Source organism: Mustelus asterias, chromosome 14 (assembly GCF_964213995.1).
Source record: "Mustelus asterias chromosome 14, sMusAst1.hap1.1, whole genome shotgun sequence".
In the NCBI taxonomy this organism is placed as follows: domain Eukaryota; kingdom Metazoa; phylum Chordata; class Chondrichthyes; order Carcharhiniformes; family Triakidae; genus Mustelus; species Mustelus asterias.
Genome location: NC_135814.1, coordinates 526616 through 552563, shown reverse-complemented (window position 1 = coordinate 552563; position 25948 = coordinate 526616). Strand labels below are relative to the sequence as shown.

The window sequence follows — 25948 nt, the reverse complement described above, 5'->3', positions numbered from 1 at the left end:
TTGCAGCCTCCAACAGCCATCCACCTCATCCACTACTCCACCAATCTTGGTGTCATCAGCAAATTTACTGATCCACCCTTCAGCCCCCTCCTCTAAGTCATTAATAAAAATCACAAAGAGCAGAGGACCAAGCACCGATCCCTGCGGCACTCCGCTAGCAACCTGCCTCCAGTCCGAAAATTTTCCATCCACCACCACCCTCTGTCTTCGATCAGACAGCCAGTTACCTATCCAATCGGCCAACTTTCCCTCTATCCCACACCTCCTTACTTTCATCATAAGCCGACCTTTCATCATAAGCTGACTCCAGCTTCTCCCTCGCTGCTCACCTCCCCTCAACAGAACCGCTTTCCTAGTTCTACCTATGCTGTTAGTACCTACATGAACCATGACCACTAAATCCCCTGCCTCACACTCGGGCTCCTCTCCACCCCCGAGCAGATGTTCTGAACCCACACAAGGCAGACAACACAATTTTCTTGCAATAAAAATGTGCCCTATAGCGACTACATTCAACCTCCCCCACCATCCGAATGGCTTCCTGTACACAGTGGCATGATCAGTTTGCTCATCCACCCTGAAGCCACCACTTTCATCTACACAGGTTGCAGGAATTTCAAACATACTGGAAAGTCGCAAAGGCTCCTCCACCTCTACCCTCAGGGTCCCCATACCTGTCTCTCTCTCAGTCACAGCTTCTTGTCCCTGATCAAATCTGTAGACCTTAACCGAAGGAGTGTGACTGCCTCCTGTACAAAGTGTCCACGTAACATTTCTCCGTCCTGACACATTGCAGTGTCTGCAGCTTGGCCTCCAGCTCAATGTCTCTGGGTTAAAATTCCTCAAGCTGTAGACACCTTTGCCCTGGGTCACACCTGCATTCAGGAGCTCCCACACTCATGACACATCACCTGCCCTGACATCTTTATTATGTGTTATTAAATTTATTTTGGTACTTAATTTCTAATTAATAACTACTACTAATCTCAATGACCTTTACAGATGCTAGTAAACATTACTGTGACTAATAAAACCATACAATTACTAATAAATTACACTGTTTTGAAGATAAGCGAGCAAAATATTCACCAACCAATCACTTTTCTGTTTTCCTGTGATGGTACACTTTGATTTCTCTCAGAACACATGTTGTGCTCTGGAGCTACAGGATAGTAAGAAGTTTAACAACACCAGGTTAAAGTCCAACAGGTTTATTTGGTACCGGCATCTCCACATCATAGCTACAGGATAGGCCAGATTAGACAGCTTTTCTAGGGGCTGCCGACTGCAAGTAATTTGGTAAAGAATCACAAGTTCCTTAGTTCTTTTCCCCACAAGTCAAAATAGACAAGATTAGTCTATAAACCACATTTGTGGCTTATTAGAGTCAGATTTTACAGGAGTGAGATGAGGAAGCCCTTCTATCTATAAAGGATGATAGAGGTTTGAAACTCTTCTGCAATTAACAATTGATTAATTTTAAATCTGAGATTGATATAAATCAAAGGGGTGAAGGATTATGGTCCAAATGTGTTGTAGGGATAAAGTCACAGATCAGCTATGATCTCTGGAATGGCAGAACAGCTTTGAGGGGATGAATGATTACCCCATTTTTCTATTAATCCGTCTAGCAGGTTGAACTCTTCTCAAAAACTATATTACTGCACTTGAAAATGCATTACTGCATAATGCAAGACTGGGCGGAGAAGTGGCAGATGGACTTCAACCCAGATAAATGCGTAGTGGTCCATTTTGGCAGGTCAAATGGGATGAAGGAGTACAATATAAAGGGAAAGACTCTTAGTACTGCAGAGGATCAGGAGGATCTTGGGGTCCGGGTCCATAGGACTCTAAAATCGGCCCCCCAGCAGGAGGAGGTGGTTAAGAAGGCGTATGGTGTGCTGGCCTTTATCAATCGAGGGATTGAGTTTAGGAGTCCGGGGATAATGATGCAGCTATATAAGACCCTCGTCAGACCCCACTTGGAGTACTGTGCTCAGTTCTGGTCGCCTCATTACAGGAAGGATGTGGAAATGATTGAAAGGGTGCAGAGGGGATTTACAAGGATGTTGCCTGGATTGAGTGGCATGCCTTATGAGGATAGGCTGAGGGAGCTCAGTCTTTTCTCCTTGGAGAGACGTAGGATGAGAGGAGACCTAATAGAGGTATACAAGATGTTGAGAGGCATAGATCGGGTGGACTCTCAGAGGCTTTTTCCCAGGGTGGAAATGGCTGCTACGAGAGGACACAGGTTTAAGCTGCTGGGGGGTAGGTACAGGGGAAATGTTAGGGGGAAGTTTTTCACACAGAGAGTGGTGGGCGAGTGGAATCGGCTGCCGTCAGTGGTGGTGGAGGCAAACTCAATAGGGTCTTTTAAGAGACTCCTGGATGAGTACATGGAGCTTAATAGGATGGAGGGTTATAGGTAGGCCTAAAAAGTAGGGATATGTTCAGCACAACTTGTGTGGCCGAAGGGCCTGTTTTGTGCTGTAGTTTTACTATGTTTCTATTACAAAAATCCTACCTAACATTGATTGCGTATACAGAAACTCAACTGGACTCACCACATTAACACAGTGGCTACAGAGCAGGTCAGCGGCTAGGAATACTGCGGTGAGTAACTCACCTCCTGACTCCCCAAAGCTTGGCCACCATCTACAAGGCACAAGTCAGGAGTGTGATGGAATACTCCCCACTTCCCTCAAAACTGTCAACAAACTTGTGTTTCACACCGTTAACCTCACTAATCTGCGTCAGCAACCGGTGCAGTTAGTGAGCACTTTATGACCTCAACTGACACCCACCGTTTTGTGGTCTTTTGTCATCTCTTTGGCTGCTGCTTTCAATGCTGCTCTGGCCTTTGCACTCTCAACCTCTGGCTCCACAAGCACCATCTTACGCCGCTTAGCTGGCAGCTGTGACAGGACATCCGATTTCAAGCGTCTGATCATCAGTGACTCCAGAAGCAGGAGGCGCAGTTCCAAAAGGTTGGAAGATCCTGAATAATCCCATCCCCAGGGAAACTGCCAATGATAGAGGTGAGAACATGAGCTGCTTGTGGGAGAATCAGAAATAGAGAGGGAGGAGGAAGAGAGGCGAGAGGGAGAAGCCGAGGGCTGGGGAAGGGGATGAAGGAGGGGGAGGAGGAGAACCGGGGAAGGGGAGGAAGGTGGGGTAGGAGAGCGACGGCCACAGGAGGGGACAGGAGCTGGAGTCAGGGGTAAAGGGATGAGGGGAGAAAGGGAGAGGGTGAAAGAAAGGGCGAGGTGCAAGTGGTTTGGGTTGAGTGATGATGGGTACCATATCCATGAGCTGATAGTAAATCACCTGCTTCGCAGCACAGTAACGCATCCCAAAGTCGTGGAAGTTGGTGAAGAGTTTGGGCCGGAGCACAGTGATCTGGCTGTAGAGTTCTGCTGGCCTGGACATGGCTGGGGTTCCAGACAGAAGAATGAGTCTCTTTGCAGCCTGGGAAAAGATCAGCAACAGCAGTTAGTCTCAGCACATTGGCCACGTCATTCCTCTCTGGCCCTCCATCCAAAACTGCAGCGATGACGAGAATCAACCAGAGACAATCTATTTAAATACTGAGAGAGAGAAAGCGTGACACACCACACTCCATTCAGATATGTAGAGAAGGGTTGAGAAACGTGGTGGGAATGTGAGTGGTGAGGAGGAGGTAAAGAGGCTCCAAGGTGATTTAGACAAGTTGAGTGAGTTTGCAAATACATAGCAGTGCAGTATAATGTGGATCAATGTGAAGTTATCCAACTTGGACGGAAAAGCAGAATGGCAGAGTATTATTTCAATCGTGTTAGATTGACTTTCGGATGAAAGAATTGTTATATGAGGAGAGATTGGGTTGATTGGAGTATTGTGTGCAGTTTTGGTGTCCTTATCTGAGGAAGGATGTCCTTGCTTTAGAGGGAGTGTAACGAAGGTTTACCAGGCTGATTCCTGGGATGGTGGGACTGTCATATGAGGAGAGATTAAGTCGGTGAGGATTATATTCACTGGAGTTTAGAAGAGTGAGAGGGGATCTCATACAAACTTATAAAATTTGAACAGGGTCAGACAAGGCAGATTCAGAAAGAATGGTCCCGATCGTGGGGAGTCCAGAACTAGGGGTCATAGTTTGAGGATAAGGGGTAAACCTTTTAGAACTGAGGTGAGGAGAAATTTCTTCACCCAGAGGGTGGTGAATGTGTGGAATTCACTCCCACAGAAAGTAGCTGAGGCCAAAATGTTGCGTGATTTCAAGAAGAAATTAGATTTCGCTCTTGGGGCTAAAGGGAAGGAGGGGTGGGGGGAGCGGTTCAGGATATTGAATGTGATGATCAGCCATGATCAAAATGAATGGTGTAACAGGCTCGAAGGGCTGAATGGTCTCTTCCTGCTTCCAGTTTCTATGACTGGGCCTGTGTTCACTTGAAATTAGAAGAATGAAAGGGGGAGTCTACTTCAAATGTATAAAATTGTGACAGGGTTGGACAGACTGGATGCAGGAATGTTTGTCTCCTCTGGCTGGTGTGTTTAGAACAAGCGGTCAAACTCTCAGGATATGGGGTAGGCCATTTAGGACTGAGATAAGGAGAAATTTCTTCCCTCAAGAAGCTGGTGAACCTGTGGAATTCTCAACCACTGAAGGGTGTGGAGGCCAAATCACTGAATATATCTAAAGGTGCCAAGAGGTCTGGTGGGAGAATGGGTGTATTGTATTGAAATATAGAATCAGACATGATTATACTGAATTATGGAAGGGCCGAATGGCCTACGCATGCTCCTATTTTCTATGTTTCAATGACTTACAGATCAGGTCACCTTCCAACACTGGGACTCACCTGAAGGAGGGGACGGGCAGCTTTACATCGGGCAGTCTTCATGTTCTTCAGAAAATGAGATTCATCCTAAAAGGTGCATGGGAGAAACAGAGTTACAAGTCTTTGAAGCAGAATGAAAGAAAGAGTAACATGAGTCTGAGGGTCACCCTTGTCAGTCGGATACAGGTCTAAACTCCAAATTGGCACGAATGTAACTCTGTTTAAAAAAAACTGATTGAAAAATTCAGGTTTTGCCCAAGAGAGTTGGAGACCAGCTCAGCAAAGCCAACAAATCTCAACAGGACAGTCTACTCATACACCAATACTATCAGAGGAAAGTGGGTTAGAGAGAGAGCGAGAGAAGAGCCTGCATATTGTTGCAAGCCTTTACGATAAACATCAACATGCAACCAGTGTCCAATAACGAGATCTCACCAACCAGTGCCTGATGATTAGTAACATGGGAAGAGAATGGGGCAGTGGGGTTATTTGGATACTCTAGAGTAGACCAAACAGCCTCCACCTGTGTCCCATTAGTCTATAGCTTAATAACCATGTCTTAGAGAGATGTGTTGACCCGTTAGAAAAAAATCTCAATTACAAGGGAGGAAGTGTTAGGTTTTTTAGGAAACATTAAGACTGACAAATTCCCCGGGCCGGATGGCATCTATTCTAGACTCCTCAGGGAGGTGAGAGATGCAATTGCTGGGCCTCTAACAGGTCAGGTCATCAAAGTTGCAGTAGGGGAACATGTGGCAAATAGTGGCCACAATTCTGTAAACTTTAGGATAGTAATGGAAGAAGATGAGTGTTGTCCTATGGGTAACGTACTGAATTGGGGGAAGGATAACTACAGCCGGATTCGGCAGGATTTGGTGGCTGTTGATTGGGAGAGGCTGTTCGAAGGTAAATCCACATCTGGCATGTGGGAGTCTTTTAAGGAGTAGTTGATAGGACTGCAGGACAGGCATGTGCCTGTAAAGAGGAAGGACAGGAAAGGTAGGATTCGAGAGCCGTGGATAACCAGTGAAATTGTGGGTCTAATCAAAAAGAAAAAAGAGGCATACATGAGGTCCAGGCAGCTAAAAACAGATGGAGCACTGGAGGAATACAGAGAAAGTAGAAAAGAACTCAAACAGGGAGTTAGAAGGGCAAAAAGGGGTCACGACCTGTCCTTGGCAGACAGGATTAAGGAGAATCCTAAGGCATTTTATACATACGTTAGGAACAAGAGGGTTGTTAGGGAAAGAATCGGACCTCTCAGGGACAAAGGAGGGGAATTATGCTTAGAACCAAAGGAAGTAGGTGAGATCCTAAACGAATACTCTGCATCAGTATTCACAAAGGAGAGGGATATGTTGACTGGTAGTGGCTTAGAGGGATGTGTTGACCCGTTAGGAAAAATCTCAATTACAAGGGAGGAAGTGTTAGGTTTTTTAGGAAACATTAAGACAGACAAATCCCCAGGGCCGGATGGCATCTATCCTAGACTCCTCAGGGAGGCAAGAGATGAAATTGCTGGACCTCTAACAGAAATCTTTGTCTCTTCACTGGACACAGGTGAGGTCCCAGAGGATTGGAGGATAGCAAACGTGGTCCCGTTATTTAAGAAGGGTAGCAAGGATAACCCGGGTAATTATAGGCTGGTGAGCTTGACGTCCGTGGTAGGGAAGTTGTTGGAGAAGATTCTTAGAGATAGGATATATGCGCATTTAGAACTGAATAATCTCATTAGCGATAGGCAGCATGGTTTTGTACGAGGGAGGTCATGCCTCACAAATTTGGTTGAGTTTTTTGAGGTGGTGACAAAAACGATTGACGAGGGAAGGGCCGTGGATGTCGTCTATATGGATTTTAGTAAAGCGTTTGACAAGGTCCCTCATGGCAGGCTGGTGCAAAAGGTTAAATCTCACGGGATAAAAGGTGAGCTAGCTAGATGGGTGGAGAACTGGCTTAGCCATAGAAGACAGAGGGTAACAGTGGAGGGGTCTTTTTCCAGTTGGAGGTCTGTGACTAGTGGTGTTCCGCAGGGCTCTGTACTGAGACCTCTGCTGTTTGTGATATATATATATATAAATTATTTGGAGGAAGATGTAACTGGTGTGATCAGTAAGTTTGCGGATGACACGAAGATTGCTGGAGTTGCGGATAGTGATGGACATTGTCAGAGAATACAGCAGGATATAGATAGGCTGGAACATTGGGCAGAGAAATGGCAGATGGAATTTAATCCAGATAAATGCGAAGTGATGCATTTTGGTAGATCTAATGTAAGGGGGAGCTATACAATAAATGGCAGAACCATCAGGAGTATAGACACACAGAGGGACCTGGGTGCACAAGTCCACAGATCCTTAAAGGTGGCAGCACAGGTGGAGGGGGTGGTCAAGAAGGCATATGGCATGCTTGCCTTTATTGGATGGGGCATAGAATATAAAAGTTGGCATATGATGTTGCAGATGTATAGAACGTTGGTTCAGCCACATTTGGAATACTGCGTCCAGTTCTGGTCGCCACACTACCAGAAGGACTTGGAGGCTTTGGAGAGAGTACAGAGGAGGTTTACCAGGATGTTGCCTGGTATGGAGGGTCTTAGCTATGAGGAGAGATTGGGTAAACTGGGGTTGTTCTCCCTGGAAAGACGGAGGATGAGGGGCGACCTAATAGAGGTGTATAAAATTATGAAGGGCATAGATAGAGTGAACCGTAGGAAGCTTTTTCCCAGGTCGGAGGTGACGAACACAAGGGGTCACGGGTTCAAGGTGAGGGGAGGCAATGTTCAACACAGATGTCAGGGGGCGTATTTTACACAGAGGGTGGTGGGGGCCTGGAATGCACTGCCAAGCAAGGTGATTGAGGCGGGCACGCTGGGTTCGTTTAAGACTTATCTAGATAGCCACATGACCAGACTGGGAATAGAGGGATACAAACTGATGGTCTAGTGGGCACGTGAGCGGCGCAGGCTTGGAGGGCCGAAGGGCCTGTTCCTGTGCTGTATTGTTCTTTGTTAATCCACACCATCAGATTAACTGTTTATTCATCTTATATGCAGCTTAACATCTAACTGTGCACACACTGGTTGATTTGATTTATTATTGCCACATGTATTAGTATACAGTGAAAAGTATTGTTTCTTGCACACTATATCGACAAAGCATACCGTTCATAGAGTACAGTGGGGTGAAGGAAGGGAGAGAGTGCAGAATATAGTGGTGCAGTCACAGATAGGTTGTAGAGAAAGATCAGCTTAGTATATGGTAGGAGCATTCAAAAGTCTGACAGCAGCAGGGAAGAAACTGTTCTTGAGTCGGTTGGTACGTGACCTCAGACTTTTGTATCTTTTTCCCGAAGGAAGAAGTTGGGAGAGAGAATGTCCGGGGTGTGTGGAGTCCTTAATTATGTTGGCTGCTTTTCCGAGGCAGCGGAAAGTGTAGACAGAGTCAATGGATGGGAAGATGGTTTGCGTGACAGACTGGCTACGTTCACAACCCTTTGTGGTTTCTCACGGTTTTGGTCAGAGCAGGAGCCAGACCAAGCTGGGATACAATCAGAAAGAATGGTTTCTATAGTGCATCTGTAAACGTTGGAGAGAGTCATAGCGGACATGCAGAATTTCCTTAGCCTCCTGAGAAAATAGAGGCGTCGGTGGGCTTTCTTAACTATAGTGTCGGCTATGTCATTGGTATTGATATGTACCACGGCCAAAGGCTGTTCACCCTCCCCCTCCAGAATGTCTTGCAGCCGCTCTAAGAGTATTACCCTGGGTCTCTGGATTACTCATCCAGTGACGATGCCACTGTCACTGGGCTACCACCTCCCCAATGCTGCAGTCTGTTGCTCAGCAAATCCTGCCCCTGCCGGGTCTCACATGGTTGTCATTTGCTAGAAGCTCCTCAAGAGGAATAAAGTAATCCACTTACGACAATGATGACCTGGAAGTGTCTCTTCATCAGGTGATTGTGGAGTTTGGAAAGCAGGTCGTAGCTGATGATACTGACATGGGAGGAGGATAATCGATCTTTCCCTGTCAGTATAACATCAATATTCTCAGCCTCTAGTGAAGGCAACCAGCAGCTGAAAGCCTGCAGAAACAAAAATTATGATACTAGTTTGAACTGCCTAATCCAAAGACTGCATCTTGACATAGTAATAGTGACCACCAAATCCATCGCACTTGCATTCCCGGAGCCCCTGCACGTCCCGATACATTTCCCGAGCGCCCCCGCAAGCACCGACGCATCCCCGGGGGCCCCTGCAAGTACCGACGCATCCCCGGGGGCCCCCGCAAGCACCGACGCATCCCCGGGGCCCCCCGCAAGCACCGACGCATCCCCGGGGGCCCCCGCAAGCACCGACGCATCCCCGGGGGCCCCCGCAAGCACCGACGCATCCCCGGGGGCCCCCGCAAGCACCGACGCATCCCCGGGGGCCCCTGCAGGCACCGACGCATCCCTGGGGGCCCCCGCAAGCACCGACGCATCCCCGGGGGGCCCCCCGCAAGCACCGACGCATCCCCGGGGGCCCCCCGCAAGCACCGACGCATCCCCGGGGGCCCCTGCAGGCACCGACGCATCCCCGGGGGCCCCCGCAAGCACCGACGCATCCCCGGGGGGCCCCCCGCAAGCACCGACGCATCCCCGGGGGGCCCCCCGCAAGCACCGACGCATCCCCGGGGGCCCCCGCAATCACTGATACATTCCCAGGAGCCCCCACAAGCACCGACACATTCCCGAGCGCCCCCGCAAGCACTGACACATTCCTGGGCATCCCTGAAAGCACCGACACATTGCATTTTGGGAGGTCTAATAAGGGTAGGATATACACAACGAACGGTCGGTTCCTCAGGTGTACTGGGGAACCAAAGGACCTTGGGGTACAAGTCCACAGATCCCTGAAGGTGGCTGCACAAGTAGATAGGATGGCGAAGGCAGCATATGGAATGCTTGCCTTCATTCCCCGGGTATAGAATATAGGAGCAGGGAGGTTTTGGTACAAATTTATAAAACATTGATTAGGTCACAGGTGGAGTATTGCAGTTCTGGTCGCCACACTATCAGAAGGACATGAGTGCACTGGCGAGGGTGCAGAGGAGATTCACCAGGATGTTGCCCGGGATGGAAAGTCTGAGGAGACTGGATAGGCTGGGTTTGTTTTCCCTGGAGCAGAGGAGGCTGAGGGGGGAATCTGATAGAGGTATACAAAATTGTGAGGGGCATAGATAGGGTAGATTGTAAGAACCTTTTCCCCATGGCAGAGGCGTCTAAGACAAGAGGGGAGAGTTTACAGTGAGGAGTAAATAAAGAACAAAGAACAAAGAACAGTACAGCACAGGAAACAGGCCCTTCGGCCCTCCAAGCCTGTGCCGCTCCTTGGTCCAACTAGACCAATTGTTTGTATCCCTCCATTCCCAGGCTGCTCATGTGACTGTCCAGGTAAGTCGTAAACGATGTCAGCGTGCCTGCCTCCACCACCCTACTTGGCAGCACATTCCAGGCCCCCACCACCCTCTGTGTAAAAAACGTTCCTCTGATGTCTGAGTTATACTTCGCCCCTCTCAGCTTGAGCCCATGACCCCTCGTGATCGTCACCTCCGACCTGGGAAAAAGCTTCCCACTGTTCACCCTATCTATACCCTTCATAATCTTGTATACCTCTATTAGATCTCCCCTCATTCTCCGTCTTTCCAAGGAGAACAACCCCAGTCTACCCAATCTCTCCTCATAGCTAAGACCCTCCATACCAGGCAACATCCTGGTAAACCTTCTCTGCACTCTCTCCATTGCCTCCACGTCCTTCTGGTAGTGCGGCGACCAGAACTGGACGCAGTACTCCAAATGTGGCCTAACCAGCGTTCTATACAGCTGCATCATCAGACTCCAGCTTTTATACTCTATACCCCGTCCTATAAAGGCAAGCATACCATATGCCTTCTTCACCACCTTCTCCACCTGTGTTGCCACCTTCAAGGATTTGTGGACTTGCACACCTAGGTCCCTCTGTGTTTCTATACTCCTGATGACTCTGCCATTTATTGTATAACTCCTCCCTACATTATTTCTCCCAAAATGCATCACTTCGCATTTATCCGGATTAAACTCCATCTGCCACCTCTCCGCCCAATTTTCCAGCCTATCTATATCCTGCTGTACTGCCCGACAATGCTCTTCGCTATCCGCAATTCCAGCCATCTTCGTGTCATCCGCAAACTTGCTGATTACACCAGTTACACCTTCTTCCAAATCATTTATATATATCACAAATAGCAGAGGTCCCAGTACAGAGCCCTGCGGAACACCACTGGTCACAGACCTCCAGCCGGAAAAAGACCCTTCGACCACTACCCTCTGTCTCCTATGGCCAAGCCAGTTCTCCACCCATCTAGCCACTTCTCCCTGTATCCCATGAGCCTTAACCTTCTTAACCAACCTGCCATGTGGGACTTTGTCAAATGCCTTACTGAAATCCATATAGACGACATCCACGGCCCTTCCTTCATCAACCGTTTTTGTCACTTCCTCAAAAAACTCCACCAAATTTGTAAGGCACGACCTCCCTCTTACAAAACCATGCTGTCTGTCACTAATGAGATTGTTCCGTTCTAAATGCTCATACATCCTGTCTCTAAGAATCCTCTCCAACAACTTCCCTACCACAGACGTCAAGCTCACCGGCCTATAATTTCCTGGGTTATCCCTGCTACCCTTCTTAAACAACGGGACCACATTCGCTATCCTCCAATCCTCAGGGACCTCACCCGTGTCCAAAGAAGCGACAAAGATTTCCGTCAGAGGCCCAGCAATTTCACCTCTCGTCTCCCTGAGCAGTCGAGGATAGATGCCATCAGGCCCTGGGGCTTTGTCAGTTTTAATGTTCCCTAAGAAACCTAACACTTCCTCTCTTGTAATGGAGATTTTCTCTAACGGGTCAACACCTCCCTCCGAGACACTCCCGGTTAACACGCCCCTCTCCTTCGTGAATACCGATGCAAAGTATTCATTTAGGATCTCCCCTATTCCCTTGGGTTCTAAGCATGATTCCCCTCCTTTGTCCCCGAGAGGTCCGATTTTCTCCCTGACAACTCTTTTGTTCCTAACGTATGAATAGAATGCCTTAGGATTCTCCTTAATCCTGCCTGCCAAGAACATCTCGTGACCTCTTTTTGCCCTTCTAACTCCCCGTTTGAGTTCTTTCCTACTCTCTCTGTATTCCTCCAGAGCTCCATCTGTTTTCAGTTGCCTGGACTTAACGTACGCCTCCCTTTTCATTTTAATCAGATCCTCAATTTCCCTGGTTATCCACGGCTCTCGAATCCTACCTTTCCTATCTTTCCTTTTTACAGGCACATGCCTATCCTGCAGCCTTATCAATAGTTCCTTAAAAGACTCCCACATGCCAGATGCGGACTTACCCTCGAACATCCTCTCCCAATCAACATCCACCAATTCCTGCCTAATCCGGCTATAGTCAGCCTTCCCCCAATTTAGCACCCTGCCCGTAGGACAGCACTCATCCTTGTCCATTACTATCCTAAAGTTAACAGAGTTGTGGTCACTATTTGCCACATGTTCCCCTACCGAAACTTTGACGACCTGACCGGGCTCATTTCCCAGAACTAGGTCCAGTATAGCCCCCTCTCTAGTCGGGCTATCTACATACTGTTCCAAAGAACCTTCCAGTACGCATTTTACAAATTCCTCCCCGTCCGGTCCCCCAGCTCTAAGCACTTTCCAGTCTGTGCCAGGGAAATTAAAGTCCCCCACTACAACAACCCTATTTTTTCTGCACCTATCCAGAATCTCCTGACATATCCTTTCCTCCACTTCCCGTGGGCTGTTGGGTGGTCTGTAGTACACCCCCAGCATAGTGACTGCACCCTTCCTGTTTCTGAGTTCCACCCACAGCGACTCAGTACATGACCCCTCTAAGTTGTCTACCCTCTGCACCGCGGTAATATGCTCCTTAACTAATATCGCTACTCCCCCACCTTTTTGAGCCCCTCCTCTGTCTCGCCTAAAACACTTATACCCCGGAATATTCAGCTGCCAGTCCTGTCCTTCTTTTAACCAAGTTTCCGTCACCGCAACCACATCCAAATTCCGCATAAGCATTAAGGCCCTAAGTTCGTCTGTTTTACCCGTTACACTCCTCGCATTGAAGCAGATGCACTCCAGACCTCCAGGCCCAGTTTAAAGCAGATCTGAGGAAAGATTGTTTCACCCAGAGGGTGGTGGAAATATGGAACGCGCAGCCCGAGAGGGTAAAGTAAAGCAAAAAGTTTATTTATTAGTCACAAGTAAGGTTTACATTAACACTGCAATGAAGTTACTGTGAAATTCCCCGAGTCGTCACAGTCCGGCGCCTGTTCGGGTCAATGCACCGAACCAGCACGTCTTTCAGAATGTGGGAGGAAACCCATGCAGACACGGGGAGAACGTGCAAACTCCACACAGACAGTTACCCAATCCGGGAACCAAACCCAGGCCCCTGTGCTAACGTGTCGCCCGAGGGTGGTGGAGGCAGGGACTCTCACAGTATTTAAGAAGCATCTGGGTGAGCACTTAAATCACCAAGGAACAGTAAACTATGGATCAAGTGCTGGTAAATGGGATCAGTGTAGGTTGATATTTGATGGTTGACATAGACAAGGTGGGTCGAAGGGCCGGTGCTATATGACTATGACTAGTCAAGCAGTAACCTCATGAAATCATATCTTATGGATAATGTCTCAGTCACCACCATCCCTATTCCTCAGTATGTTATGGCCTATCCCACCAGCAGGACAGACCCAGCAGAGGTGGCATCACACTGATAATGCTGTTTGTAATATATATCTATATATAAATAATTTGGAGGAAAATGTAAAATGATTGGAGGGCAATCATCTCAGTATCAGGTCATCACTGCAGGAGTCCCTCAGGGTAGTGCCCTAGGCTGAATCACCTTCGGGTCCTCCATCAGTGACCTTTCTTCCATCATAAGGTCAGAAGTGGGGATGTTCGCTGATGATTGCAAAATGTTCAGCACCATTCTCGACTCCTCAGATAGTGAAGCAGTCCATGTTCAAATGCAACAAGACCTGAACAATATTCCGCCTTAGGCTAACAAGTGGCAAGTAACATTCACGCCACACAAATGCCAGGAAATGACCTTCTCCAAAAAGAATCGAAACATCACCCCTTGACATTTAACGGCATTACCATCGCTAAATCACCCACAATCAACATCCTGGGGGTTCCATTAACCAGAAAAGTGAACTGGACTAGCCATATAAATACTGTAGCTATAATAGCAGGTCAGAGGCTACGAATCCTGTGTCGAGAAACTCACCTCCTGACTCCCCAAAGCTTGGCCACCATCTATAAGGCACAAGTCAGGAGTGTGATGGAATACTCCCCACTTGCCCGAAAGAATGCAGCTCCAACAACACTCAAGAAGCTCAACACCATTTAGGACAAAGCAACTCATTTGATTTGCCCTCTATCCACAACCTCCAACATCTAATCCCTCCACCGCTGACACAGTGACAGCCATGTACACCATATACAAAATGCACTGCAGCAACTCACCAAGGTTCCTTCTACACTTGGAATATAGTGTTCAATTCTGGTCGCCACACTACCAGAAGGATGTGGAGGCTTTGGAGACGGTACAGAAAAGATTTACCAGGATGTTGCCTGGTATGGAGGGCATTAGCTATGAGGAGAGGTTGGAGAAACTTGGTTTGTTCTCACTGGAACGACAGAGGTTGAGGGGCGACCTGATAGAAGTCTACAAGATTATGAGGGCATGGACAGAGTGGATAGTCAGAAGCTTTTTCCCAGGGTGGAAGAGGCAATTACTAGGGTGCTCAGCTTTAAGGTGCGAGGGGCAAGGTTTAAAGGAGATGTACGAGGCAAATTTTTTACACAGAGTTGTGGGTGCTTGGAACTCGTTGCCGGGGAGGTAGTGAAAGCGGATACGGTAGTGTCTTTTAAGGGGCATCTTGACAAATACATGACTAGGATGGGAATAGAGGGATATGGTCCCTGGAAGGGTAGGGGGTTTTAGTTCAGTCGGGCAGCATGGTCGGTGCAGGCTTGGAGGGCCGAAGGACCTGTTCCTGTGCTGTAATTTTCTTGTTCTTTGTACAGCCCCTTCCAAAACCACAACCTCTACAAGTTAGCCAGGAAGGACCTAAAGGAAGAGTTAAGAAGAGCCAGGAGGGGACATAAGAAGTCTTTGGCAGGTAGGATCAAAGAAAACCCTAAAGCTTTCTATAGGTATGTCAGGAGTAAAAGAATGACTAGGGTAAGATTAGGGCCAGTCAAGGACAGTAGTGGGAAGTTGTGCGTGGAGTCTGAAGAGATAGGAAAGGCACTAAATGAATATTTTTCGTCGGTATTCACACTGGAGAGGGACAGTGTTGTCGAGGGGAGTACTGAGATGCAGGCTGTTGGACTGGACGGGATTGAGGTTCATAAGGAGGTGTTAGCAATTCTGGAGAGGGTAAAAATAGATTAGTCCCCTGGGCCGGATGAGATTTATCCTAGGATTCTCTGGGAGGCGAGGGAGGAGATTGCAGAGCCTTTGGCTTTGATCTTTGTGTCGTCATTGTCTACAGGAACAGTGCCAGAAGACTGGAGGATAGCAAATGTTGTCCCCTTGTTCAAGAAGGGGAGTAGGGACAACGCTGGTATTATAGACCGGTGAGCCTTACTTCTGTCGTGGGCAAAGTTTTGGAAAGGATTATAAGAGATAGGATTTATAATCACCTAGAAAGGAATAATTTGATTAGGGATAGTCAGCACGGTTTTGTGAAGGGTGGGTCGTGCCTCACAAACCTTATTGAGTTCTTTGAGAAGGTGACCAAAGAGGTGGATGAGGGTAAAGCGGTTGGTGTGGTGTATATGGATTTCAGCAAAGCGTTTGATAAAGTTCCCCATGGTAAGCTTTTGCAGAAAATACAGACACATGGGATTGAGGGTGATTTAGTGGTTTGGATCAGGAATTGGCTAGCTGTAAGAAAACAGAGGGTGGTGGTTGATGGGAAATATTCATCCTGGAGTTCAGTTACTAGTGGTGTACCGCAAGGATCTGTTTTGGGGCCACTGCTGTTCGTCATTTTTATTAATGACCTGGATGAGGGCGTAGAAGGATGGATTAGTAAATTTGCAGATGACACTAAAGTCGGTGGAGTTGTAGACAGTGCGGAGGGAAGTGGCAGGTTACAGAGGGACATAGATAAGCTGCAGAGCTGGGCTGAGAGGTGGCAAATGGAGTTTAATGCGGAAAAGTGAGAGGTGATTCACTTTGGAATACAGAGTACTGGGCTAATGGTAAGATACTTGGTAGTGTGGATGAACAGAGGGATCTGGGTGTCCATGTGCATAGATCCCTGAAAGTTGGCACCCAGGTTGATAGGGTTGTTAAGAAGGCGTACTGTGCGTTAGCTTTTATTGGTAGAGGGATTGAGTTTCGGAGCCAGGAGGTCTTGCTGCAACTGTACAAAACTCTGGTGCGGCCGCACTTGGAGTATTGCGTACAGTTCTGGTCGCCGCATTGTCGGAAAGATGTGGAAGGGTGCAGAGGAGATTTACCAGGATGTTGCCTGGTATGGTGGGAAGATCGTATGAGGAAAGGCTGAGGGGCTTGAGGTTGTTTTCGTTAGAGAGAAGAAGGTTAAGAGGTGACTTAATAGAGGCATACAAGATGATCAGAGGATTAGATAGGGTGGATAGTGAGAGTCTTTTTCCTTGGATGGTGATGGCTAACACGAGGGGACATAGATTTAAATTGAGGGGTGAGAGATATAGGACAGATGTTCGAGGTAGGTTCTTTACTCAGAGAGTAGTAAGGGCGTGGAATGCCCTGCCTGCAGCAGTAGTGGACTAGTCAACATTAAGAGCATTCAAATGGTTATTGGATAAACATATGGATGATATTGGAATAGTGTAGATTAGAGGGGCTTTAGAAGGGCCTGTACTGCGCTGTAATGTTCTATGTTCTATCTAGAAGGACAAGAATAGTCGACACCTGGAAGTTCCTGCAAGTTCCTCTCCAAGCTACTCACCATCCTGACATGGAATTATATCACCGTTCCTTCGTCAAAATTCTGGAACACTTTCTAAATGGTAGGTGTATCTACACCACGTGGACAACAGCGGTTCAAGAAGGTGGCTCACCACCACCTTCTCAAGGACAATTAGGAATGGGCAATAAAATTGCTGGCCAAGCCAGTGACACCCACATCCCTTGAAAGAATACAATAACAAAAACACACCTGGAGACCCCATGTAAATACCAACATGCCTGGAGACCCCTATAAATACTGACATATTCCTGGAGAACCCCGAGGAATACTGACACCATTCCTGGGACCCCCTGTAAATAGAACATAGAACATAGAAAGCCACAGCACAAACAGGCCCTTCGGCCCACAAGTTGCGCTGATCATATCCCTACCTCTAGGCCTATCTATAGCCCTCAATCCCATTAAATCCCATGTACTCATCCAGAAGTCTCTTAAAAGACCCCAACGAGTTTGCCTCCACCACCACCGACGTCAGCCGATTCCACTCACCCACCACCCTCTGAGTGAAAAACTTACCCCTGACATCTCCTCTGTACCTACCCCCCTGCACCTTAAACCTGTGTCCTCTCGTAGCAACCATTTCAGCCCTTGGAAATAGCCTCTGAGAGTCTACCCTATCCAGACCTCTCAACATCTTGTAAACCTCTATCAGGTCACCTCTCATCCTTCGTCTCTCCAGGGAGAAGAGACCAAGCTCCCTCAACCTATCGTCCACTTTCCTTCGGTACTTTTCCCCAAGAATGCCTCCTTCCAATTTACCCGTCTAATTTCCTCCCTGATGACACTGTATTTCCCTTTACTCCAGAGAAACACTTTCCTAGCCTGCCTGATCCTATCTCTTTCCAATGCTATCGTGAAGGAGATAGAATTATGATCGCTATCCCCAAGATGCTCACCCACCGAGAGATCCTCCACCTGTCCAGGTTCATTAGCCAGCACCAGATTAAGTACAGCCTCTCCTCTATTGGATAGCCAGCAGGTTCATTAGCCAGCACCAGATTAAGTACAGCCTCTCCTCTAGTAGGCTTATCCACATACTGTGTCAGGAAACTCTCCTGGACACACCTAACAAACTCCTCTCCATCCAAACCCCGAGCCCTAGGGATATTCCAATCTATGTTTGGGAAATTAAAATCTCCCATCACGACAACTCTGTTATTCCTACATCTCTCCAGGATCTGTTTCCCCATCTGCTCCTCAACATCTCTGTTACTATTGGGCGGCCTATAGAAAACACCCAGCAAAGTTACCGACCCCTTCCTGTTCCTAACCTCCACCCACAGAGACTCCGTAGTCAATCCCTCCACGGCGTCCACCTTCTCTACAGGCGTGACACTATCCCTGATCAACAGTGCCACTCCCCCCCCTCTCTTGCCTCCCTCCCTGTCCTTCCTGAAACATCTAAAACCCGGCACCTGAAGCACCCAGTCCTGTCCATACTGATACTGATATGCTCCCGGGAACCGCCTGTGAATACTGACACACTCCTGGTGAACCCTTGTAAATATTGACACATGCCTGGGGACCTGCTGCAAATACTAGCTCTCCCAGAGACCCACTATAAATACTAACATACATCTAGGAACCCTCTAAGTACTGACACGCTTCCAGGAACATCTTTTAATTAATGACACACTCCCGCGGACCCCCTTTAAGTACTGACACACACCTGGGGAACCTCTATAAATAGTTCTACACTCTGGGAAATCCCGTAAAGGATGACTTTATTTTATTCAGTTGTGGGACATGGGCGTCGTTGGTTGGCATTTATTGCCCATCTTTAGTTGCCCTTGAGAAGGGATGGGTAATAAATGCTAGCCAGCCAGCAACGCCCATGTCCCATGAATGAATAAAAAGTCATATTCTCTAGGATCCACTGTAAATGCCAACCCGCTCCCGGGGAATCCCTGGAACCACTGCCACACACCCAGGGGACCCCCTGTAAATACAGAGATTAGCTGATCGCTCTCTCGTTCTGGCACACTGAGCTGTGAGTGCTCTGTTTCATCTACTTAAGGTCTTTATGATGAAGGTGCTGAAATGAAGAAGTTGCCTCTCTCACTATGGAACACCACAACCTGTACCTGTGCCCAGGTGAATCGGACCGAGGATGGAGCAATCACAAGCACTGGCCATTCTTTGCGGTAAACTGCAGCAATACAAATGGCCTGAAGAGTCTTCCCAAGTCCCATGTCATCAGCCAATAGCAAACGGCCTCCCCGAGATGTGGCAAAACTGTGGAGACACAAAGTTTCAATAACCACATATAGGTATACATGTGTCAGGCCATTCAGCCCATCTATCCAGGAAAACCCGGCAACTTCTGTTCCCTATAGCCGGATTAGGCAGGAATTGGTGGATGTTGTTTGGGAGAGGATGTTCGAGGGTAAGTCCGCGTCTGGCATGTGGGAGTCTTTTAAGGAACTACTGATAAGGCTGCAGGATAGGCATGTGCCTGTAAAAAGGAAAGATAGGAAAGGTAGGATTCGAGAGCCGTGGATAACCAGGGAAATTGAGGATCTGATTAAAATGAAAAGGGAGGCGTACGTTAAGTCCAGGCAACTGAAAACAGATGGAGCTCTGGAGGAATACAGAGAGAGTAGGAAAGAACTCAAACGGGGAGTTAGAAGGGCAAAAAGAGGTCACGAGATGTTCTTGGCAGGCAGGATTAAGGAGAATCCTAAGGCATTCTATTCATACGTTAGGAACAAAAGAGTTGTCAGGGAGAAAATCGGACCTCTCAGGGACAAAGGAGGGGAATTATGCTTAGAACCCAAGGGAATAGGGGAGATCCTAAATGAATACTTTGCATCGGTATTCACGAAGGAGAGGGGCGTGTTAACCGGGAGTGTCTCGGAGGGAGGTGTTGACCCGTTAGAGAAAATCTCCATTACAAGAGAGGAAGTGTTAGGTTTTTTAGGGAACATTAAAACTGACAAAGCCCCAGGGCCTGATGGCATCTATCCTCGACTGCTCAGGGAGACAAGAGATGAAATTGCTGGGCTCTGACGGAAACCTTTGTCGCTTCTTTGGACACGGGTGAGGTCCCTGAGGATTGGAGGATAGCAAATGTGGTCCCGTTGTTTAAGAAGGGTAGCAGGGATAACCCAGGGAATTATAGGCCGGTGAGCTTGATGTCCGTGGTAGGGAAGTTGTTGGAGAGGATTCTTAGAGACAGGATGTATGAGCATTTAGAAAGGAACAATCTCATTAGTGACAGACAGCATGGTTTTGTAAGAGGGAGGTCGTGCCTTACAAATTTGGTGGAGCTTTTTGAGGAAGTGACAAAAACGGTTAATGAAGGAAGGGCCGTGGATGTCGTCTATATGGATTTCAGTAAGGCATTTGACAAAGTCCCACATGGCAGGTTGGTTAAGAAGGTTAAGGCTCATGGGATACAAGGAGAACTGGCTTGGCCATAGGAGACAGAGGGTAGTGGTCGAAGGGTCTTTTTCCGGCTGGAGGTCTGTTACCAGTGGTGTTCCGCAGGGCTCTGTACTGGGACCTCTGCTATTTGTGATATATATAAATGATTTGGAAGAAGGTGTAACTGGTGTAATCAGCAAGTTTGCGGATGACACGAAGATGGCTGGACTTGCGGATAGCGAAGAGCATTGTCGGGCAATACAGCAGGATATAGATAGGCTGGAAAATTGGGCGGAGAGGTGGCAGATGGAGTTTAATCCGGATCAATGCGAAGTGATGCATTTTGGAAGAAATAATGTAGGGAGGAGTTATACAATAAATGGCAGAGTCATCAGGAGTATAGAAACACGGAGGGACCTAGGTGTGCAAGTCCACAAATCCTTGAAAGTGGCAACACAGGTGGAGAAGGTGGTGAAGAAGGCATATGGTATGCTTGCCTTTATAGGACGGGGTATAGAGTATAAAAGCTGGAGTCTGATGATGCAGCTGTATAGAACGCTGGTTAGGCCACATTTGGAGTACTGCGTCCAGTTCTGGTCGCCGCACTACCAGAAGGACGTGGAGGCATTGGAGAGAGTGCAGAGAAGGTTTACCAGGATGTTGCCTGGTATGGAGGGTCTTAGCTATGAGGAGAGATTGGGTAAACTGGGGTTGTTCTCCCTGGAAAGACGGAGAACGAGGGGAGATCTAATAGAGGTGTACAAGATTATGAAGGGGATAGATAGGGTGAACGGTGGGAAGCTTTTTCCCAGATCAGAAGTGACGTTCACGAGGGGTCACGGGCTCAAGGTGAGAGGGGCGAAGTATAACTCAGATATTAGAGGGATGTTTTTTACACAGAGGGTGGTGGGGGCCTGGAATGCGCTGCCAAGTAGGGTGGTGGAGGCAGGCACGCTGACATCGTTTACGACTTACCTGGATAGTCACATGAGCAGCCTGGGAATGGAGGGATACAAACAATTGGTCTAGTTGGACCAAGGAGCGGCACAGGCTTGGAGGGCCGAAGGGCCTGTTTCCTGTGCTGTACTGTTCTTTGTTCTCCAACACTCTGACTGCCTCCTGAATAATCTGTGTTGTTGTTAGGAATACATTATTCCACATAATGGTTAAATTTAAAGGCTGTTAGGACATGAATGAACTGGCAGAAACAGTGCAAGAAGATTCCAGAATAGTTTTTAAAAGGGAAACACAAAAATATTTGAAAAGATTTTGGATGTGTGGAAGGGAGAAGAATGAAATGAAGGAAAGAGTGCTTCAAGGACTGGCACAAACTGATGGACTGAACAGCTTTATTCTATGAAACACTGCATCAAACTTCCATCATTTAACAACGTTGGTCTAAAACAGATGAGGCAGTGCGAGTGATGGAAAGTTAGGTGTCACAGGTGGAGTGAAAATATGAACTGCGTGCAGTTCAGGACTCAGCGAGCTGGTTATGGCCCAGGAGAGTGACTAGCTGCAGTTAACCGACATTTCTTGTGCAAACCTCCCTGCCACACTGATTGATTACTGTAACTTCAAACACAGACACCAACAGACTGAAAGACTTACTTCACTCCTTCCCTCTGGAATGGCATTAGGCTATGGACGAGTTTGGAATCAACAGATGACAGATCAGCTTCTGGGATCTCCAGCAGCTCTGGACAGCTCTTTTCAAACTGGGGTAGGAAGACCTCCAGCACACCTCGGGGGAATGGCTCTATCTGCACAGCAGGGATCCTCGACAAAGCATCAACTGAAATACACATCAAGCCAGCCAACAATAAGGAAAACCATTAAAAAAATTTCAATTGTGCATTTCACTAACTCATGACATCTCAAAGAGTTTTATATACAAACATACAAATTAGGAGCAGGTGTAGGCCACTTGATCCCTTGAGTCTATTCTGCCATTTAATTAAATTATGGCTGATCAGATTGTAACCTCAATCCCACATTCCTATTTCCCCCAATAATCATTCAACCCCCTTGCTTATGAGGGATCTATTTAAGAACATAAGAACATAAGAAATAGGAGCAGGAGTAGGCCATCTGGCCCTTCGAGCCTGCCCCGCCATTCAACAAGATCATGGCTGATCTGAAGCGAATCAGTTCCACTTACCCGCCTGCTCCCCATATCCCCTAATTCCCTTATCGATCAGAAAACTATCTATCCATGATTTAAACATATTGAACGAGGAAGCCTCCACCACTTCAATGGGCAGAGAATTCCAGAGATTCACTACCCTCTGAGAGAAGAAGTTCCCCCTCAACTCTGTTCTGAACCGGCCCCCCCTTATTTTGAGGCTGTGCCCTCTAGTTCTGGTTTCCCTTCTAAGTGGAAAGAATCTCTCCACCTCTACCCTATCCAGCCCCTTCATTATTTTATATCTCTCTATAAGATCACCCCTCATCCTTCTAAACTCCAACGAGTACAGACCCAATCTGTTTAATCTCTCCTCATAAGCTACACCCCTCATCTCCGGTATCAACCTGGTGAACCTTCTCTGCACTCCCTCTAAGGCCAATATATCCTTTCGCAAATAAGGGGACCAAAACTGCACACAGTACTCCAGTTGCGGCCTCACCAGTGCCTTGTACAGTTGCAGCAAGACCTCCCTGCTTTTATATTCTATCGCCCTCGCGATAAAGGCCAACATTCCATTCGCCTTCTTGATCACCTGCTGCACCTGCAGACTGAGTTTTTGCGATTCGTGCACAAGGACCCCCAGGTCCCTCTGCAGTCGCACGATGTAATTTTTCTCCATTTAAATAATATTCCAATTTACTATTATTTCTTCCAAAGTGGATAACCTCACATTTGCTAACGTTATATTCCATCTGCCAGATCCTCGCCCACTCGCTCAGCCTATCCAAATCTCTCTGCAGACTTTCCGCGTCCTCCACGCAATTCGCTTTCCCACTCACCTTCGTGTCATCAGCAAACTTGAATACCCTACATTCAGTCCCCTCCTCCAGATCATCTATGTAAATGATAAACAATTGAGGCCCCAGCACCGATCCCTGCGGCACGCCACTGGTCACCAACTGCCAACCAGAAAAGCACCCATTTATCCCAACTCTCTGCTTCCTGTTAGATAGCCAATCCCCAATCCACGCCAACACCTTACCCCTAACTCCGTGTACCCCAATCTTCTGCAGCAACCTTTTGTGAGGCACCATATCGAACGCCTTCTGGAAATCTAAAAACACCACATCCACCGGTTCCCCTCTGTCAACCGCACTAGTGACATCTTCATAAAAGTCCAGTAGATTCGTCAAACACGACACGACAAACAAGCTCTGCACAGTGGGCTAGATCTCACTCTATATCTTTATTAAACATATATTTACATATTTATTAATAAACATATTTATTAACATATATAAGATGTGGAAGTGTTGGAAAGGGTGCAGAGATTTACTAGGATGTTGCCTGGTATGGTGGGAAAATCGTATGAGGAAAGGCTGAGGGGCTTGAGGTTGTTTTCGTTAGAGAGAAGAAGGTTAAGAGGTGACTTAATAGAGGCATACAAGATGATCAGAGGATTAGATAGGGTGGATAGTGAGAGCCTTTTTCCTTGGATGTGATGGCTAGCACGAGGGGACATAGCTTTAAATTGAGGGGTGAGAGATATAGGACAGATGTTAGAGGTAGGTTCTTTACTCAGAGAGTAGTAAGGGCGTGGAATGCCTTGCCAGCAGCAGTAGTGGACTCGACAACATTAAGAGCATTCAAATGGTTATTGGATAAACATATGGATGATATTGGAATAGTGTAGATTAGAGGGGCTTCAGATTGGTTCCACTGGTCGGCGCAACATCGAGGGCCGAAGGGCCTATACTGCGCTGTCATGTTCTATGTTCTATATACATCATCATGACTATTCCATAAAATGTTAAAACTGGACATGGCTGGCTATGACACAAACAAAAGGAACTTTCTGGTATTCAGAGAAGCTGAAACCTTGTTATCTTTGAAGAGATACTAACAGCCCATAGAATCATAGAAACCCTACAGTGCAGAAGGAGGCCATTCGGCCCATCGAGTCTGCACCGACCACAATCCCACCCAGGCCCTACCCGCTAATCCCTTTTTTTTTACCCGCTAATTTACGTGCTAATCCCTCTAATTTACGCGCTAATCCCTCTAACCTACGCATCCCAGGACTCTAAGGGACAATTTTTAACCTGGCCAATCAACCTAACCTGCACATCTTTGGACTGTGGGAGGAAACCGGAGCACCCAGAGGAAACCCACGCAGACACGAGGAGAATGCGCAAACTCCACACAGACAGTGACCCAAGCCGGGAATCGAACCCGGGACCCTGGAGCTGTGAAGCAGCAGTGCTAACCACTGTGCTACCTGTGCTACCGTGCCGCCCAGTGAGATGTAGGAGCCCAACTTTGAAGGAAATTACACAAAGACAATTTACATTTCTTAAGCCAGCCTGGCCAATGGAGCAGACGAGTCAGAAAGCACAAAGGAGCCATAACTTCTTTTGAAATTCTTAATGGTTGAAACATTAACAATCTCAAGTATCCAGACCAAGGAATTTACATCTTCTATCAAAGCCAAAGTTGAGAAGTGAGAGTCATTCACATGACCCCTCCCCCACCTCCCCTTCCGGTAGAGTCGGTTACCCTGTCTTGCTGAACTGCCAATCAGTCTGGCATCTTCCATCAAACCAAGCAGCAGCTCAGAAAAGTTTAAAGTTTGAAGTTTATTTATTATTGTCACAAGTAGGCTTACATTAACACTGCAATGAAGTTAATGTAAAAATCCCCTCGTCGCCACACTCCGGCGCCTGTTCAGGTACACTGAGGGAGAATTTAGCATGGCCAATGCACCTAACCAGCACATCTTTCGGACTGTGGGAGGAAACAGAGCACCCGAAGGAAACCCATGCAGACATGGGGAGAACGTGCAGGCTCCGCACAGACAGTGACCCAAGCCGGGAATTGAACCTGAGTCCTTGGCACTGTGAGGGAGCAGTGCTAAGAACATAAGAAATAGGAGCAGGAGTAGGCCATCTAGCCCCTCGAGCCTGCCCCGCCATTCAATAAGATCATGGCTGATCTGAAGTGGATCAGTTCCACTTACCCGCCTGATCCCCATAACCCTTAATTCCCTTACCGATCAGGAATCCATCCATCCGCGCTTTAAACATATTCAGCGAGGTAGCCTCCACCACCTCAGTGGGCAGAGAATTCCAGAGATTCACCACCCTCTGGGAGAAGAAGTTCCTCCTCAACTCTGTCCTAAACTGACCCCCCTTTATTTTATATTAACCAATGTTCCACCATGAAAAAGGGCTCTGTCCAGGTTTAAAAAGAGAAATACAGAAAAAACTCAGCAGGTCTGGCAGCACCTGAAGAGACAGAAACAGAGTTAATGTTTTGAGTCCCTCGGACTCTGCTGCAGAGTTAAAGAGGGGACGAGTGACCATAATATGGTAGAATTCTTTGTCAAGGTGGATAATGATGTAGTTGATTCTGAGACGAGAGTCGTTATGAGGCATGAATTGGCCATGATGGACTGGGAAACATTACTCAAAGGAAAGAGTGGACAGGCAATGGCAGACATTTAAAGAATGAATAGGTGAACTCCAGAAGTTATTTATTCCTGTTTGGCACAAATGTGGTAAGAGA

At 47.4% G+C, this 25948-nt stretch overlaps 1 protein-coding gene across 1 annotated transcript in view; it reads right to left on the bottom strand.

The window, feature by feature from the left end:
* smarcal1 (SWI/SNF related, matrix associated, actin dependent regulator of chromatin, subfamily a-like 1) overlaps positions 1–25948 on the bottom strand; it is a 129518-nt gene that overhangs the window by 44538 nt on the left and 59032 nt on the right. Inside the window, exons 5-10 of the mRNA XM_078229161.1 lie at positions 21868–22051; positions 18975–19125; positions 8741–8902; positions 4842–4907; positions 3328–3468; positions 2805–3023 (exon numbers count right to left, since the gene is read on the bottom strand). Of these exons, the coding sequence (XP_078085287.1) occupies positions 2805–3023; positions 3328–3468; positions 4842–4907; positions 8741–8902; positions 18975–19125; positions 21868–22051 (923 nt within the window). The remainder of the gene's footprint in view (positions 1–2804; positions 3024–3327; positions 3469–4841; positions 4908–8740; positions 8903–18974; positions 19126–21867; positions 22052–25948) is intronic.